The sequence below is a fragment of the Emydura macquarii genome, unplaced genomic scaffold (assembly GCF_026122565.2).
Source record: "Emydura macquarii macquarii isolate MOO-44397 ecotype Brisbane River unplaced genomic scaffold, CSIRO-AGI_Emac_v2 contig_306, whole genome shotgun sequence".
Taxonomy (NCBI): domain Eukaryota; kingdom Metazoa; phylum Chordata; order Testudines; family Chelidae; genus Emydura; species Emydura macquarii.
The window spans coordinates 5856490-5873817 of record NW_027130443.1 but is presented as its reverse complement, the minus strand read 5'-3'; the positions used below and the strand labels follow the sequence as shown (position 1 = coordinate 5873817).

The window sequence follows — 17328 nt, the reverse complement described above, 5'->3', positions numbered from 1 at the left end:
TACAAGACCAGGCTCTGAAGCACTGCTTAATCTGGGCAGTGCATTGAGAGGGAAGGAAAAGAAACTCACCAATTTTATAGCTACGTATTCGTTCGTGTAGAGATTCTTCCCTGCAGAAAGAGAGGAGAGAAATAACATGGCGAGTGAGCGAAACTTACAAACAACCCCTAGGTGTCAAACGCAGCAGGCTGGGAACAAGCCAAATTTCTCTAGCAAGCTCTTATTTTTAAAAGCATCCCCAGTGGATCAGGTGGTTTGCGCAGCAGGAGAACGAGGAGGCCTTTGTCCCCGAGGCCTGTAACAAGGAAATGTCTCTGTACCGTTAGCAACAGAGCACACCACAGCACTCTGAGCAGCAGCACATCAATGCCCCGGCAGCGCACTCGGATTCGCTGGCTATTTGGAAGCTACATGTTCTTCAGGTGACCAAAGTGAGGTCCTGAGAACTGAGAGGTCCTTAGTTCTAAGAGGATCACAATGGAAGCAATGCATGATGGGACCTGTAGTCTTTCCAGGCTACATCTCTGCATTAAGCAGGTGAAGGCACCTATGATCTATTGCATTTTATGGAAGTCGGTGCAGCCTCTTGGCAAGTTATCAAGGTGCCCCCCGCTGCTGGCAAAGTCTGGGCATGGCCGTTAGCTCACTGTGAACTAGCAATGTGCGACTGAACACACCCATGGCAGCGAGGGATGGAGGCATTTCCCGGTCCCCTAGCAGCAAAGGGTCTTGTCCAATAGCAGACCAGCCATGGCCTTATGTAACATCTGCTTCATCTCAAAACGGGACATAAGCCCCTAAAACAGGGACACCACAAATAGCAGCCAAGGATGTGAAAGGAGCAGGACATCTTCCTTAAAGCACATCCACTGCTCTGTGTTTGTCCAGCACCTAGCACAACAGGGCCATCAGGCACTCCTGTGATCACCGTATCACTGCTATCAACAAAACAATCTTTTTCTAGCGCCCCGGGGCCCAAAATAGCCACTTGCCCCCAGGAACCATGCTCCTCTGAGATGGCCTACACAAGCCCACGCTGTAAGGTGATGAGTATGCCTTCCACATGCGAGCTTGGAGCCCCATGGGACTGCCCCTGGCTTCATTCCCACCCCATGATACACAGAGGGGCATCACCACGGGAATGATGGAACCGACAGGCTCCACAGAACTTCATCTTGCTCCCTGCAGCAGTCAGCAGGGAACCAAGAGCCATTGGGACGCCCCCCCTTATACATCCCCAAGGCAGGGTGGCAGAGCTGCCCCAAGGGACAGGGGGATCAAGCCAGGGACCTCAGGGACCGGAACTCAGGAGTCTCGACAGCTGGAGCTGCAGCAGACCCATACCCTCTGGGCACTGTGACACTGTGTAATACACAGAGCAATGGGTCACACAAGTTTACATGCATCCCCTGTGGGGCAGATCCATGCAGGGAATCCCCTCAGAGCATGTCAGGGAGCTCCTTTGAACACCCCAGCCCCTTTATTTAGCTCAAGGCTCCTGTTACAGCAGAGGATTCGTTTCTGCTCAACGTCAGTCATTTCACCCACACTGGGGATGGCCAGCGCTGCCCCCCAGGGGTCTATCTAGTCCCGCTGTGCTCGGGTCTGTTCCTGGCTTGTAACATCTGACAGTAAACAACTGTAACCGAGCCACAGGCCTCCTACCCCACCCCCTGGCCTCAAAGGAACAGCACCCTAGGGAGGGAGCTGCAGCAGGAGCAGGAGCATGGCAGTGCAAAGCTGGGCTAAACCCCAGGTCCAGCTACTGCCTCTAGGACCAAGCTGGGGTTTGAGCACAAATCTCAGGGAGCTGCGAGGGCATAACCCTTGTCTCATCACTTCTCTACAGGGCCCAACGGTGGATTATGCACAAAACGGTTTTAGTTATGTGATTTCAATGAGAGCGACCAAGCGCCTAGAGCACAGGATTCCAGGACTGCATTCCAGCCTGACCCATCATGTCACCTCAGGCAAGTCACTTCTCCTGCTCTGTGCCTCAGTCACCCCATCTGTACTATGGGGATAACAATTCTTAGCTCTTACACAGCATTTTTCATCAGTAGATCTCATATAATAACAATAATACTTCCATCCCTCCGAGGGGGTAGGAGGGTTTGTAACATATGCAGAGATTCTCAGATGGAAGGCAAAGCTACAGGAGACTTCCCTGTGGACCTCTATCTGGGGCTGACAGTGGAACCTTCCCTATTAACAGAGCTTAGAAATTCATTTATTTCACAGACAGCAGATTCTCAGTCCAAGTTCTAGATTTGCTACATTTCAGATGGCGAAATTTCCTTTGCTCTTACTGAACTGAGGTAGGTAGGTGTGTGTGTGTGCGGGGTGGGGAGGAGGAGGAAACATCCACAAACGTCACTCCCAAACAGTGGCACTGATCTGGTTTATAACAACTCTAGTGTAGCCTGGTGCTCACGTGTGACCAGCTTAGCAGGCTTCGCTAGCCTCCAGGCCACTCAGGAGTGGTTCTTACGCTGGTACAAGCCAGGGCCTTCGATCTGCCGTTTAGGCATAGACCTGGCTCGGGGCAGTGCAGAGTCACATTGCCCTGGGAGAAGTTTTAGCTCCAGGAAGCAGAATTCATCACCTGCTGCTGCATCCCTTCCCACGGTGCAACACACCCCCAGTTTTGCATTGTCCCAGGCCAGGAGCATGGGTGACAGGCCGGGGCCTAATTTCTTCCCACCTCGGCTGGGGTGTCCAAAAGATTGCAAGGAAGAAGCAATCCCTGTTGTCCAGAGCTCCCCTTCTCAGGGTGCACTATGATTTACACCACTCAGTTATCTGGAATAGCTGGGCATAGAATGCTGGGACCCCTACGATCAGCCCACCCCCATGCTCCCATCTGTGGCACATCTGGTGCTGGCTGGATTAGGGGGACCATTTATAATGTGATTTAACATCAATATGTCAAAATTACAATAATTCATATGAGATAGGCCATGTCAGGTACCATTAGAAAGGTTATGGTTTGCTAAGGATGATGATATTGTTTATGTGTATGTGTCATATTTGTATTAGAAGGTATGGATATGTTTGATTTATCTGTATTTCAACTTGAGTTGTGTTTCTGGGCGACTCCCCAGACTGAATGGCAGCAGCTGATGAGTCACCAAGACTTACTCATGTGACCCTAGACTCCATCTTATTCCTGTACATTTCCACAAGCAGCATGGCAAAGGCCAAGGGACATAAAAGCCAGCTGCACCACATCCATTTTGTCTTCAGCCTGTCTTCAGTCTTCACCTACCTCTAGATCAACTACTCATCTACAACTGAAGCTGTGAAACAAAGGACTGAGACCCATCCAGGTACTGGATGTACACCAGAGGGACTATACAAGCCTGCAAATCCCACAATTCTACTGAAAACCTGATATATATGAACTTTCAAATCATTTGTATGTATCTGATTGCTTTAGTCATTTAACATTTCTCTTATAGTTTGTTTCCTTTTATAATAAACCTTTAGTTTTAGTTACTAAAGGATTGGCTGGCAGTGTGCTATTTTGGGTAAGATCCAGACTTATATTGATCTGGTATTGTGGCTGACCCTTTGGTGTCAGGAGAATCTTTTTGGTACAGAGCATAGAGTTTTAAATAACTTCTCTCTTTACTGGACCTAGTGGCGGACTGGGAACCAGAGACTGAAATGCAGTAAAGGGGGCTGTATATATTTTGTTTTAGCTTCTTGATAACCAGTGTAGGGAATCAGAAGCATTGTTTGTGGCTGGTTGGGAAGTCTGACTTCAGTGTCAGCCACCGGTGCTGGGAGACCTTGTCTTTCAGGTGGCTACCCTAGGCATGGACGGGTCACAGCATGCGTAAGGCACAGGCAACAGACCCTTGGCGTGACCATGGTATCTCCCGGCTGGGAGAGAGTAACCTGTTTGCTCCATCTCCTTTGAGGTCAGGCACTCATCGCCCCGGGCAGACACACAGCAGTCATCTCTTGGCTAGTAACCACAGGGCCAGCGGGGAGGGATCATTAAACAACGTATTTATTTAGAGAGGGAAGGGACAGATGGGAATACAGGGTATCACTGATCCTCGTGCTGCTCTGGCTCAGAACAGCCTACAGCAACAGGGGTTAGCAATATTCACACACATGACTAGCAGTGGCCAAGGTTTCCCAAAGTGACTAGTGATTTTAGGTGTCCAGCTGGAAACACCTTAAAAAGACTGATTTCCAGAGAGGGCGCTCAGCATTTTTTGGAAGACAGGCCCCTTTAAAGTGTCTCCAGTGGGCACTTTGAAGATCATGGCCAGTGTCCTCAGTTTATAGTTGCCTCTTGCCACCCATCACCTCCTTGGAGTTGGACTGGAAGTCCAGGCCCCCTCCAGCTCCTGTCTCACAAAGCTGAGCCCAGCGCCTGCAGATGTCGGCCCTGGGAAGCTAGAGCTGTCTCCACCCTACTCCCCTAGTGGGACGTCAACAGTTTTTTAATTCCAGTTAACGGATTGCTAATTAACATGAGTCCCCACCACATATGCATGAGCTACCCTGGACACGCCACAAACACTTGCTCCGGGAATCCCACACTCAAGGTTTACAAGAAACCCCAGACTAGCATGTGCAAACATGTGAGAGGTAACTCAAGTTATGAGTAATCAGCTCACTCCAGTTAAAAAGCCACTAACATGAACATACCCTTGGTTAGCTACTGGGCTCAGGGCAGCATTCAGATTCCAAGGCCAGGAGGGAACATCATGATCATCTAGTCTGACCTCCTGCACGTTGCAAGGCAGAGATCCACTCCCCCATAATCTCAGCACCAAGCCCATAACTTCTGGCTCAGCTAGAGCCTCTCTCTTACAAGGTATCCAGTCTTTAAATCCTGACAGAGAATTCCCCGCAGCCCCTTGTAAATGAGTCTAACCGTTAATTACCATCACAGTTAAAAAACTATGTCTTATTTTAGGTAAGTCAAGAAGATTCTACACGGAGCCTCAGAATCAGACTTACCAACACAATACCAAACTACAAACCTTCGCCTCTCCAAAACCCAGCAACTCTAACCATGCTGGTACTTTTTATTTTTATAGAATCCTTTAATTGATATGCATATGTATACAGTAGTGCGTCCATACACTGCCAGAGCAGGAGAGGGTCAGAGACAGCAAACAGAAGAAGCAATATTCCCTGACATTTTCTTTGTAACTGTCCTGCTCGTGCCATAGGATCTCATGGGCTGAAACTATCAAAGAAGCTGGCCTGCTTTCCTTTGCAATGAACAATGAAAACAGCAAAAGGCTGAAGGCTGCTGGCAACTCTAGGCTGAGAGGACAGAACCTCCTGGTGCTTGGCCTGCACAGAACCAGGGTGGGAGGCAAGGAAAAATGCCTTGTCCTTCCAAGTGTTTAAAGGAGGAATGGCCAGAGTGGAAATCGAAGCAGCGAGATTAACACAAAATCTTTGTGTTGCGAGTGAATTAGACTCATGTTAAAGCTGTATTTATCTTCTGCACAAACAGGAAATGCTAATCACTATTGTTCAGCTCAGCAGGACCCCTGAGTGTGCATGTTCCACACCTGACGTCTAGGGAAAAGGAAAACCTAGGGATTATTGTTATAGCCAACTTTAAAAGCCACACAACTTTTTGCACAAGCCTGTTGCCCTTCCCTCTCCTGCAGAAGGCACATATCTGTGAGCCAGTCTGAAATGGTTCTCCTCCCCCTAGTGCTTGATGTGTACAGTGGAGGAGGAGGAGGAGGAGGAGGAAGAGGAGGCTGCTGTTCAGACAGAGCCAGGAACTGGAGAGGGAAAGGGGAACCATCCTTTGGAGTGTAAATGACAGGAGGCTTATTGAAACCTTCCATGGGACTCAGACATTTCAGCCAAACCTGGGTGCCTCAAATTGAACACCTCAGTAAGTGGCCTGAATATCAAAGGTGCAGCCTGGCCAGATTGCCAAGGGAAAGCTGCAGTGCAATACAGGACTCATATTACCACAGCTAGTGCCAAACAGGTATACACCTTAAAAATGGGTTCAGGGATTCATGTGGCATCTCCCCTGGCCCGGCTAGGAAAAGAACGAAATGGGGTCGGTTTCCAAAAAGATCTGAACTCCCATTTCACCCATCTCCTCCCAGAATAAATATTTAGCTCTCCTTGGGGCTCATCGTTGCAGTTTCCCTTTAAGAAGCCGATACCGGAACAGAAAGCCAGGAGCCACGTGATTCAGGCCCAGCTAAGCAGTATGTGGCAGGGGATGTCGTGTGCATAGGTCTCATCTTTGACTCTGTGACTGAATTACTCAGACACAGCTCTTGGGGTAGCGGAGTTCATCGGTTCCTGCTGCCCACCACCAGCAGCAATAACCCTCTCCTCGGGACACCACAACCGGCTGCGTGAAACAGGAGGACGAGGAGAGGAATGCATGGGAGAGATTGCAGAATTGCTCCTACCGGCTATAGTTTTCATTGAGGTGTTGGCTGGCCTTGCCAGGAGCTGAACCCTGCCCCGTGACAGAGCAATGCTACATTTCAAAGCACTCCCTCGCTATAACCCTGCTAGTAGGAAGTGTGGTCTAATGGCGAGGGCACTGGCCTATGACATTATGAGACTTGGGTTCAAGTCCCAGTTCAGCTGCAGATTCCCTACATGACCTTAGACAGGTCACTTCTCCTACGCTGTGCCTCAGGTCTCCATCTATAACGTGAGGATAATACTTTCTCTCTCTTTACAGGGATGTGGAGAGTGATTCTGAGCTGCTCAGATACAGTATTATGGTGAGGAAGGCCACATAGGTACTAGACTCTAGCCAGATGACATGAGACAGCATATGAAGGTGTGTGCACCAGTTACAGAATGGGAGCCCGGATTCTATTCCTAACTTGTCACCAACACAGCTTGCGTGCCTGTTTTATAGCTTTGAAAAACTGGAAGGCTAAACGCCACCTGTCAAGGGGCGGAATGCTCTGAAACGATCACTGCATGGATGAAAGGCACTAACGCAAGGGTGTTAGTGTCTGGCTGGACTAGGAAGGGCTCCATAGGGTGTGAGAATTCTCCCTCCAGCTTGCACTTGCCTCACAACTCTTAGGAGAAACTCAATGGTGCTGAGTAAGGTGAGAACCCCTGGCCCAGCAAGCACTGAGGGCAGGGCAGAGAGGACGTGACTGGTCTCTCTCCCCACCCCCAAAGCTCTAAGTTCCTCTACAGGAGCGGCTGCTGCCTTTCAAGCATGGTACATGGAAATGGGTCAGTAAACAGAAACACAGGGAGGTGGGATTAACCCGTCCAGGGAGCTTCTCTTTCATTCAACATAACCTCAGCGTTTTGCAAACACCACAAGGGGCAGGGGCTGAGAGTGGAAAGTAAATGGGGAGCCAGTGGCAAAAGCTTCTCTGCCCTCCCAGAGTTGAACTGTGCGAACCCTTAAGTACTGTCAGGGGTGAGGGGGGGCTGGCACCTCAGCCCATCCTGGGATCTACACTGGCTGAGCCAACACTGAGGCAGCAGTGGCTATAACAGCTTCTGTAATGTAACAGCAGCTCTGAGTCCTCCATGGTATTAATCGGCCCAGCAGAAAGGAGGGCCACAACTGCCAGACATGTAAATGGGAGCATCAATTTGGTATCCTGTGACTGCGAATGGTGAGCAAAGTGGCAGTGGCAGGATCTGCCCTGGTCCTCAAGGCTCTCTGCCATTTATAGTGGGTTTTTACAGTCCCATTCAAAGGACCTTTTCTCTCACCAGCTATTGCGTGACAGGTCCACAGAAAACAGACCACCCATGGGAGCAGCAAACCTGGCCACCTACACCGGGTTCCCACACAACAGGCCTTGCCTTTCACCTCATTCCATGTTAGTACTCCTAGGTGTTACTTGTAGTGAACAAAGGTCCCCTTAACGTGCTTAGAACCAATGCCAATTACTGTCTGCCATGTCTTGGATAACTTCACCCACCTCTGAAACACAGCCACCTCTGGTGTGTGATGTGGCAGCTTTTGAACAGCTATGTGATAATTTAGGACAGGAAGTGAAGGATCCATTGACGCTCCAAGGAGAAGAGAGAGACGGAATCCCCAGCACTGGACTTTTACTGGCTGATAGGCCTAGAACTCAGTGGGAGATCGGTACCTAAACACCTCAGAAGATCCGGGCCTAACATCCTCCCCTTGCACAAATGCCCATGGTGAGCAGAACCCCTGTGCTAACCTCTCCTCGGCTGGACTGGCTCAGCCTAGCCTCTGCCAGTTTTCCCCAGGCAATCTTCTATCCCACTATTGTCCAAGCCTACCGCTGCGCTAGCTTGGAGATCTCAGCTGCCTGGAGAGGGCCAGGAGGTGACTAACATTGTTCAAATACAAACTACAACTCAGATTTTTCAGGCTTGAACAAATGCCATGAAAGTATGGAGTCAAAGTCTCTTTCAGCTCATCCTATGATGCCCAGCTCTGAGTCCGTGAAGCACTCAACCCTCCAGAGACCCACACCCCCCATGAGAACTTGGAGACTACAACTCATGTGATGGGGCCCTCTATCCTCATCCTGCATATACTGGATTCCAGTCACATCTTGCAGTTCAGCTGCTGCTGCCCTAGCTGCCTTAAGTCACTACAACCAGCTGATGTTCATAATTATGCAATTATGTCCTGCTGGGAAGGGGGAAGAGACCTGAGCTGGGCAATAGCAGGGGATGTCCCCTGCTTATATAGGACTGCAGGGCGAGGGGCGAGTATGACATATCTTGCAGGACATCTGACTGTGATGTCAGGACTAGAACCCAAAACAAGTGACAGCAATATAACCAATGCGGTGCAACAACATCCCACACATGAAGACAAATGCTCTGCCAGTGGGTATGGGAGTTGGAGGGAACAAGTTAGACTGAATGGATAGGGATGCACCTGGGAGATGCATCATCACTGCCCCTTACTGGCTGGGATTGTCAAGCGCCCAGTCTGCATCAGCCCCCTCGAAGGGGTGTTGTTATAATACACCGCTCCACCCTCAGCCAGCTGCCATGCTGGTGCAGTTACACAGCGCTTGGTTTACACTTTAGTCATGGGACTGAATCACCTAATATGCATGTGGATCAGGAAAGGACAGGTAACCCGCCCAACAAAACAGCTAGAGAGGTGTGGGGGCATGGGGAAGGGTTCATTAACAACTCTTGATCCAACCCCCAAAAGCATGCTAGGAGCTTTAAAGACAGAGCCCTGCCCTGAAGCGTTTGCAGTCTAAATAAACCTCTCATCTTTTTGAAGAGTAAGAGGGGTGGGAGTCAAGACTCCTGAGTTCTCTTTCCCCAGGGACTGCAGCCCACCCTGTGGGAACCTCTCCTCTACTTGGTTGCTGGAATAGTCCTGGAATATTGCTAGCGTGGTTTACTATTTTCCCTCCCCTCCTTTGCACATTTCAGAAAGAGAACTTTAAATATTATAACATTACACAGGCTACCATGGGGGGAACCACCCGTAGACTGCTGACATGTCAGGAAGCTCTACAGAATTGGCATGAGTGAATGTGGCTTTTAGAAAAAAAAAAAAAAAAAAAAAGTTTAGACCAGAGCTGCTGAAAAACAAAACATTTTCATTTGTGGCACTGGCTGATGCAAGGTGTAGCTTGTTCTGCACAAAAGCAGAACACTTGGAGCAAATGTCTATAGCTGAAGGAAGGTTACACTGCGGTAGAACCACACGACAGACGTGTAACTAGAAACAAAGGCATTTAAACCCGCTCCATTTGTTACGATATCATTGGTAAAAGCTAGGGTGTGTATTTCTCGTAACCTCTTAAATAATTTTCCCACTTGCCCCTCCCCCTTCCAAAATGAGCTTGGAAAGTGCCATTTTGACACCTGCTTCTGCATGTCACACCAGCCTTCATCTGACCTTTTATCCCACATACTCCAAGCATAGGGAGAGAAAGGGTGGTCAGTAGACTGGGATAAGGGTACAGTTCCTAGCTCTGGCACAGACCCCCGCCTGATCCTAGCAGGAGGCACGTCCTCTCTGTGCCAGTTTCCTATCCCACCCCTTGTCTGTGTAGATCATTAACTCTTTGGGGTAGCCGGTCTCTCATTATGCATACAGAAAGCACATAGCAAGAGACAACCCTGATCTCAGGCAGTGTCTCCAAGGTATACTAAAAATGACAGCCTCACTATTACAGCTTGCTGCTGTTAGTTTCCCCTAACTCCACAGGTCGCATGAAGGAAATCAGCCCAGCTGTGTGTGAAGGCAGGCACAAGCACATGCAATGAATTTGAAGAGGGACAAGTTCTAATTGGCTGAAAATGTAAATAATCCATAAAGGCTCCTTCAGAAAATGGTTTCCATAATTAAAAAAAAAAAAAAAAAAAAAGAAGATCACAATGGAAACAGCTCATTTAAAACACCTCCCTCCCCTCTCCAGTGTCTCAAACCCAAGCAGCACTGAGAACCTGAATGTGAAACTGGTTTTCATTACTTTTCAAGATAGTTACATCTAAAGCAGACTGCAAGGAGTTTCAGTTTTGTGAGATCCCTTTGTGTGACTGGGCAACAAAATGGCAGATGAAATTCAATGTTGATAAGTGCAAAGTAATGCACACTGGCAAACAAACCCAATTATCCATACAAACTGATGGGATCTAAATTAACTGTTAGCACTCAAAAAAGAAACCTTGGAGTCACTGTGTATAGTTCCCTGAAAACGTGCTCAGTGTACAGCGGCAGTCATAAAACTAAATGTTATGAACCATTAGGAAAGGGACAGATAATAAGACAGTAAATATCCTAATGCCACTATATAAATCCATGGTATGCCCACACCTTGAATACTGCGTGCAGTTCTGGTCACTTCATCCCAAAACACGATACATTATAATTGGAAAAAGTACAGAGAAGGGCAACAAAAATGAGTAAGAGTATGGAACAGCTTCAAGCTGAGGAGAGATTAAAAAGACTGGCACTGTTCAGCTTGGAAAAGAGACAATTAAAGGGAAGATGTGATAAAATCTTGCCTGGTGCAGAGAAAGCAAATAGAGAAGTGTTATTTACGCCTTCACAAACACAAGAACGAGGGGTCATCCAATTAATTCAAAAGGCGGCAGGTTTAAAAACAAACATAGGGAAATACTTTCTCACACAACACACAGTCAACCTGTAGAACTCGTTGCCAGCAAATGTTGCGAAGGCCAGAAGTAAAACTGGATTAAAAAAGAATGAAGTTCAAGGAGGGAAGGTCCATTAATGGCTATTGGCCAGGATGGTCAGGGATGCAAACCCATGCTCTGGGTGTTCCTAAACCTCAGACTGCCAGTAGCTGGGAGTGAATGAGAGGGGGATGGATCACTTGATAATAACCCTGATCTGTTCATTACCTTTGAAGCATCTGGCATTGGTCACTCTTGTGAGACAAGATACTGGGCTAGATGGGCCACTGCTCTGAGCCAGCAAGGCCATTCTTGTTTTCTTATCCTTCCACCAAGAGAAACGCACAAAGTACCCAGGCCATAACTGGTGTGGTTCTGTGAAATGTACTAACAAGGTGTCTCACTTGTAATCTGTGCTACCTTAGTCAAGGGAAAGGGACTAGCTTGTAACCAACATATGGATTTTTTTCCAGTGTCTCTTTAAAAAACGTGAATTAAGAGCTTTTTAAAAGCATATACCTAAACCACAAAAACAGCCAAGGGACCAATTCCCAGTGACACTAAAGGGTCTATGATGGTAACTGGATACCAAGGCAGCCTTCAAATAACAGCTGTGTACATTTTAAGGTCAACTGGAAAGTTTGTGGCTATCACAACCACTTTTCTGCCTCTCTGCTACTGAAAGCGATGGACATATGGTGAGTCTACACAGCAACTAGACACCTGTGTCCAGCTGACTCAGGCTGCGGGGCTGTTTCATCACTGTGTAGACTTGCAGACTCGGGCTGGAGCCCAAGCTCCGGGGCCTCCCAGGTTGACAGGTCCTAGAGCCCAGGCTGAGTCTGCAATCACTAGTTCAGCTCCACTGCTGGCAGCCAAGGCAGTACCATGAAGGGTGGACAAGGCACTGGACAGCTGCTGGGGTCTCTTAACTGTGCTACTGGCTCAGAGGGGGTCTGGATGACAGTGCTGCAGCCCATTGGTGGAAGCAAGCAGATACTAGCATGGCATCAACATTTTAGGAAAAAGGGCTTGATATAGCCAGGTGAGGCATTTCACTGTAGCTCTCTGCCCTGCTTCAGAAACATCTGAGCTTTACAGGAGACGCAGATAGAGACACCAACATGGTCTGGTTGGATCAAGATTGGGGTATTTTTCGAAGTGCGCCTCGTTGTCATTTTAAGGCTGCTGCAGTGGGCTGACATCGTTGTGGGGAGATGTTTTCAACCAGGGGCCTTTTTATGAAAGAAAAATTTGTTTCGCTTGAAATTTTCAAAAACAACAAAAAAACCGCCTCCCTTCTCCACCCTGCCACCTGGAACAGGGAAAGAATGGAGGGGGGAAACTAATAAATGAACTGGCTCTAAAACTCCCCCCCCCCCCCCCGGCGCATAGTCAGTGGGAGCGAAGTCCCACCTGTGCAGGCAGATGGCTGATTCGCCCCTGGAGTCCCACTTATGCCTTCAAAACGTGGCTAGGGAAGGGAGCAATAACTTCAGTGCAGTCCTGAGCCTCCAAACCCCACACGACAGAGTCTCTCCACCCCAACCCCCACCCCTCAGACCTGCCAGAGGGGTGGTAGCAGGTGGGCTAAGAGAAGATGCAGCTGGAAAGTACTTGGAACAGGCCCAGGGGGAGTTTCAGTCCCAGCTGGGATCAACTTATTTATTCTCTCCCCCCCCCCGCAATATTTCTTTTACCAACCAGCTGAAAAGCAGGGGGCATTCTGGGCTCAGGCAGGTCAGCAGCATGTTCCCCCCTTCCCTTCCCCCCAAGATCAGCACAAGACACCCTAAAAGGAGACAAGCCTACAAGCCAGTCTGAGGTGGGCACACATCCCCTCCCCCTTAGGTTTCTTCACTAAACACTCAATGGACAATACCCACAGGCCTCTGGGCTTTCCAAGCAAGAGCACCCCATGAAACTGAGTCCAGACATACCGCCATGGCATCTGGGGCCCGGAACCGCTTAAAGGCTGGATCGAAAATGCAGCAGCATAGAGCAAGGGCACAGTGCTCGTTAACAGGCAGCACCCTGCACCAGAGCTGTGCTAGATTAAGCCCCTAGACTAGAGCCTCTAGCAAGAGGTCATAATCATATACACAAGGTGGGAGAGGTGCAAAGGCTGGGAGGTGAGTGGGACACAGGGCAGAGTTAAGGTTCCTTGGGCGACCTTAACTATGCAAAGCCCCTTAAAAAAAGTTTACCCTTAACTTTGGACTTATCAGGCTTTTCTCTCTCTCTCTTTCTTTTTTTTTTTTTTTTTTAAAAAAGACACCTACGACCCCCTCAGTAAAGTGCCAATTGCTCTGTCATAGATGGTTCCACAACCAACCCAGGGAATGGCAAACAAGTCTCTCACTCAGAAGGCAAAAAAATATTTTAAAATTATACATATGCCAGGCTGGTGTCTCAAACTGAAATAGATACCTGCATTGCAAGACCACTGCAGGAAATGCCTGGACAAGAGAAGTCCTGTGTAAGTGGTTACCCAGCTGGATAAAGGCTCAGCTAGGGAACGGATATGCTAAATACCTCAGAATATGAGAGCTCTTCGAGGTCCCATCCGTCAGTGGCCCAACATGAAGAGGTCTCATTGCAGACCTTGCCCACCCCGACATCTTAGGATTTACATGGCTGCTAATCCTTTGTTCCTCCTGTCCACTGCCTGGATGGGATGAGACAGCCACGTACAGACACACTGAGGTCTGGAGATTCCTGCAAAGGAGCTCCAGATTGAAATACTGCATGTCGTTTGGAACATTTCTACACTAATAGAGAGCAGGGTAACCATCCTCCTGTGAAGGCAGAAGCCTCCCTCTAAGGACACAGATCTCCACTGAGTCACTTGGGAGACTCCCTTAGATTCCAGGAGGGAAGGGAATCAGGTCTTGAAGCACAGGACCAACACAGCCACTGCAAACCGGTGCTCTCAGCTGCCTGTCTTCCTCGCTGCTGCTCCTCGGCTAGCACTCTGTCATGCACGGCAGTGCTTTTCCTCTGCTCCCTTTGGGCACAAGCCACCCTGGTAACAAGCCAGTCACCCTCAACTCATCCTCAACTCATGGCAGCCAGTGGAAACAGACAGCTGCACACTTCACAACCTCTCTGCAGAGTAAGCTGCTGGGCCAGAGCCCAGTGCCAGGGCTTCCTTGAAAGAGATGGCATGTGGCCCACTGGCCACCCCTGCTGCAAACAGCTTTCTCCTGCCTCAGATTTCAGAAGGCAGCAGCGTTAGTCCCTGCCATGGAAGCAGCCTGGTCAAGGCAGCAGGAGAATTGTAGCGCTGGTCCTTGATAACTAGTATGCGTGTGTATGGGGTGTGTGTGGAGATTTAGGGGTTCCTGCAGCTCCCACTCTACTCTCCAGACAGTGCATTTTTAAACACACCTAAGGATGGGGGAGATGGCCTCGGATTTCCAGACAAGCAATTAAACTGGTGGGACTGTGGGAGGAGATGGGGTGGGGATGCCGGGGCACTGCTGCTGGTTGGCCTGGAGAGAGCAGGCAGGTCACTATGGTGGGTTCTGCATCCAAAAGGAAAGGGCACAATCTTGTAGGCAGCCGAAGGTGAAAGATACCAGTGCTGAACATCCGGGAGCAACAAGACCCAGAGACTGTTAGCATTCTGACTGTCCAGGGGTTAACACTCTCCAGAGATGAGAGGATTGTGGCTCCTGTCGGGTTCCTCAGATGACCTCTGCTTTCCTACCAGCATTGCTCACGCAGTCAGAGCAGTTACTCTCCACCTAAGCCCGGTGTCCCTCCAACGGGAGGCCAGCAGGGTGACATCACTGGGGGCAGGATGAGAAAGGCGACTGGTTTCACACTGGTGGCACTGCAGCACCCAGCGCTTCTCAGTCGCTCTCAGAACCCGACTCTCCAGAAGGACTGTTCGTTTTCCTGCTGTCCTGGTTTCAATGTTTACACAGTTATAAGTCAATGAAGAAATTCTGTCTGTATAGACTGTGAGCTCTTTGGAATGGGAACTGCCCCTCTCACTATGTGTCTGTACAGCACCTAGCTCAAAAGGGACCTGATCTCAGTTGGGGCCTTGAAATGTTACTGTAATATACCCAGAGCAATGGTTTTCAACATGTGGTCGGCAGACTATGTCTAAGATTTCCAAAGGGGTCTGGAGCTCCATTTGAAATTTTGTAGGGGTCCGCAGAAGAAAAAAAATTGAAAGCCACTGCCCTTGACAATAAGAGGTATGTATGATTGAGCATAGGCCTGGGAGCCAGAAATTCCCATCTGGCTTTCATTCACATTCTGGCTTTCAGCATATCCCTTAAGCCAAAATTTTCATAAGTGGTTTCTGATTTTCAGCATTTTGGGCACTGTCTCCCCCAAATGGGGCAATCAAGACCTAAGGCTCCCCGCAAATAAAAAGCAGCCCCAAGCTTTTAAAAGTTGGCGGCAAAGCTGGTCAATGTTACAAACCAGAAGTTGTGTGTTGAAAATGGTCCATTTCAAAAGTGAAAATTTTCAAGAAAAATTATGCCAGTTTTCTATATTTTTTCCTCACCCAGACTTGAAACTGTTCTCAAACAACACAAGACAATTTTGGTAATAAAAAATGTCAATGTTTTCAAAAGAAGCAAGTTCCACTTCAAAGTGGAAACACAACCAAAATTCTGTTTGAAACCCAAAACTAAATTTTGGATTTTGCAGCCAATTCTGCTTGGCAATGAAGCCTTTGGGTGCTTCATTTCCCCAAGGACAATCCTTACCAACTCTGCTACCAAGGAGTGCAGTGGGGATTAGTGTGTGCACAGATGAACAGCTCTAGGCGTTCTCATTTTCATTTGACTTTCACTACATTAAGATCTATTCTAGGTCCTTTCACCACATCTGAATCACAGGTCTCTGCCACAGGTCCTGCTTTGAGAAGGGGGTTGAACTAGATGACCTCCTGAAGTCCCTTCCATCCCTAATCTTCTATGATTCTATGATTATCTGATGGCTTCTCCCACCTTGTCCCCCACACCTCCCCCCAAAGAGGATAGCATTATGTGATTTCTCTCTGGGCAGGCAGCATTTTCTCCAGTCATTTGGTACCACTTTGGTTCTTTCGCACATGCTCCAGCATGCACACAGATCAAGGCTTGCATTTTTTGATGAGTCACTACTTTCATTTACCTCCTGAAAGAGTTCTTGAGCCTTGAAATAAGTTAACAGCATATCTGAGGAGGAAGTAAATTGGATTTTAGGAGCAAATAGACCAAATTTCTCTGGCCTACACCTCTGTACTGGGGGGACACACCCCATCCACCCATTTTATCATTCCATTTTACAGACAAGCATTTTGCAGGGTATGTGGGCTTCCTAGAATAACTGCATGCAGGGACTTGAACATCCATGGCAGAAATCCATCCCAACAAGTGCCATCAACCTATGCAGAATCAAAACCTTCAGTGGAAGAAGAAAAAGCTCCATTTCTAGCCCTCATGGTTTCAAGCATAACCGTGCACCTAGGTACCAATGCATTGCCATCTTCCTGAGTCTGCAAGCAGCCTGTTCCTGGGCCTCTGCTGCTGCTCAGACTGTGTCAATCTGCAACAAAGTGAACACAGACAAGGGCTTTTCCCATTTCCACTGCTACATACTCAGAGCCTTGTGAGCAGCTGTGAAACTGACAAATCTGGTCAATTTCTCTCTATTGTGGTTTGGGAAGTCTCTGATGGGCAGCAGAGGCAGGAATTGAAGCTATTTACTGGGAGGTGATCCTAAAGAAATAGTCAAGAAGGGGCAAGATAGCTGAAGGGGCAGTTGAGCGAAAGCAGAGTGGAGACCCCCTCCTCAATTGCAACAGGCTGCAAGAGGGGAACAGCTGCAGAGCCAGTCCCATACAAATCAACCCCAGGCCTCATAGCAATCATTTGACTGGGAGGTGGGTAGAAGGGAAATCCAGACAGAGCAATGCTTCTTCTCACTCCCAGCAGGCAGAGATGGTTTGTGGATTGGAATGGGAGGCTTCCCATTTATCTCACGCATACTGGCTGAAGGCTGACACACCAGCAGGTCCAGGAACCACTGCCTGACGTGGCAGTACATATTATTTCAGAAATTTGTACCAGCCAAATGATGTTCACCTGTGAGCAGGTGAAGCGCATCGGGGGGGAGTTGGCAGGATTTCTCCAAAGCACAAGATCTTCAATGGTCAGATTGCTCGCTTCCTCTCAGTCACAGATTGCATTCAGTGCAGCAGCTGCAGGGCTGGTA

The 17328-nt window shown here is 48.6% G+C and overlaps 1 protein-coding gene across 2 annotated transcripts in view; it reads right to left on the bottom strand.

Annotated features, from left to right (window-relative positions):
- Positions 1–17328, bottom strand: part of CSNK1G2 (casein kinase 1 gamma 2) — an 87164-nt gene that overhangs the window by 19146 nt on the left and 50690 nt on the right. For both annotated transcript variants that reach the window (XM_067557668.1, XM_067557677.1), the window contains exon 3: positions 70–110. In XM_067557668.1, coding sequence (XP_067413769.1) covers positions 70–110 — 41 coding nt within the window. The remainder of the gene's footprint in view (positions 1–69; positions 111–17328) is intronic.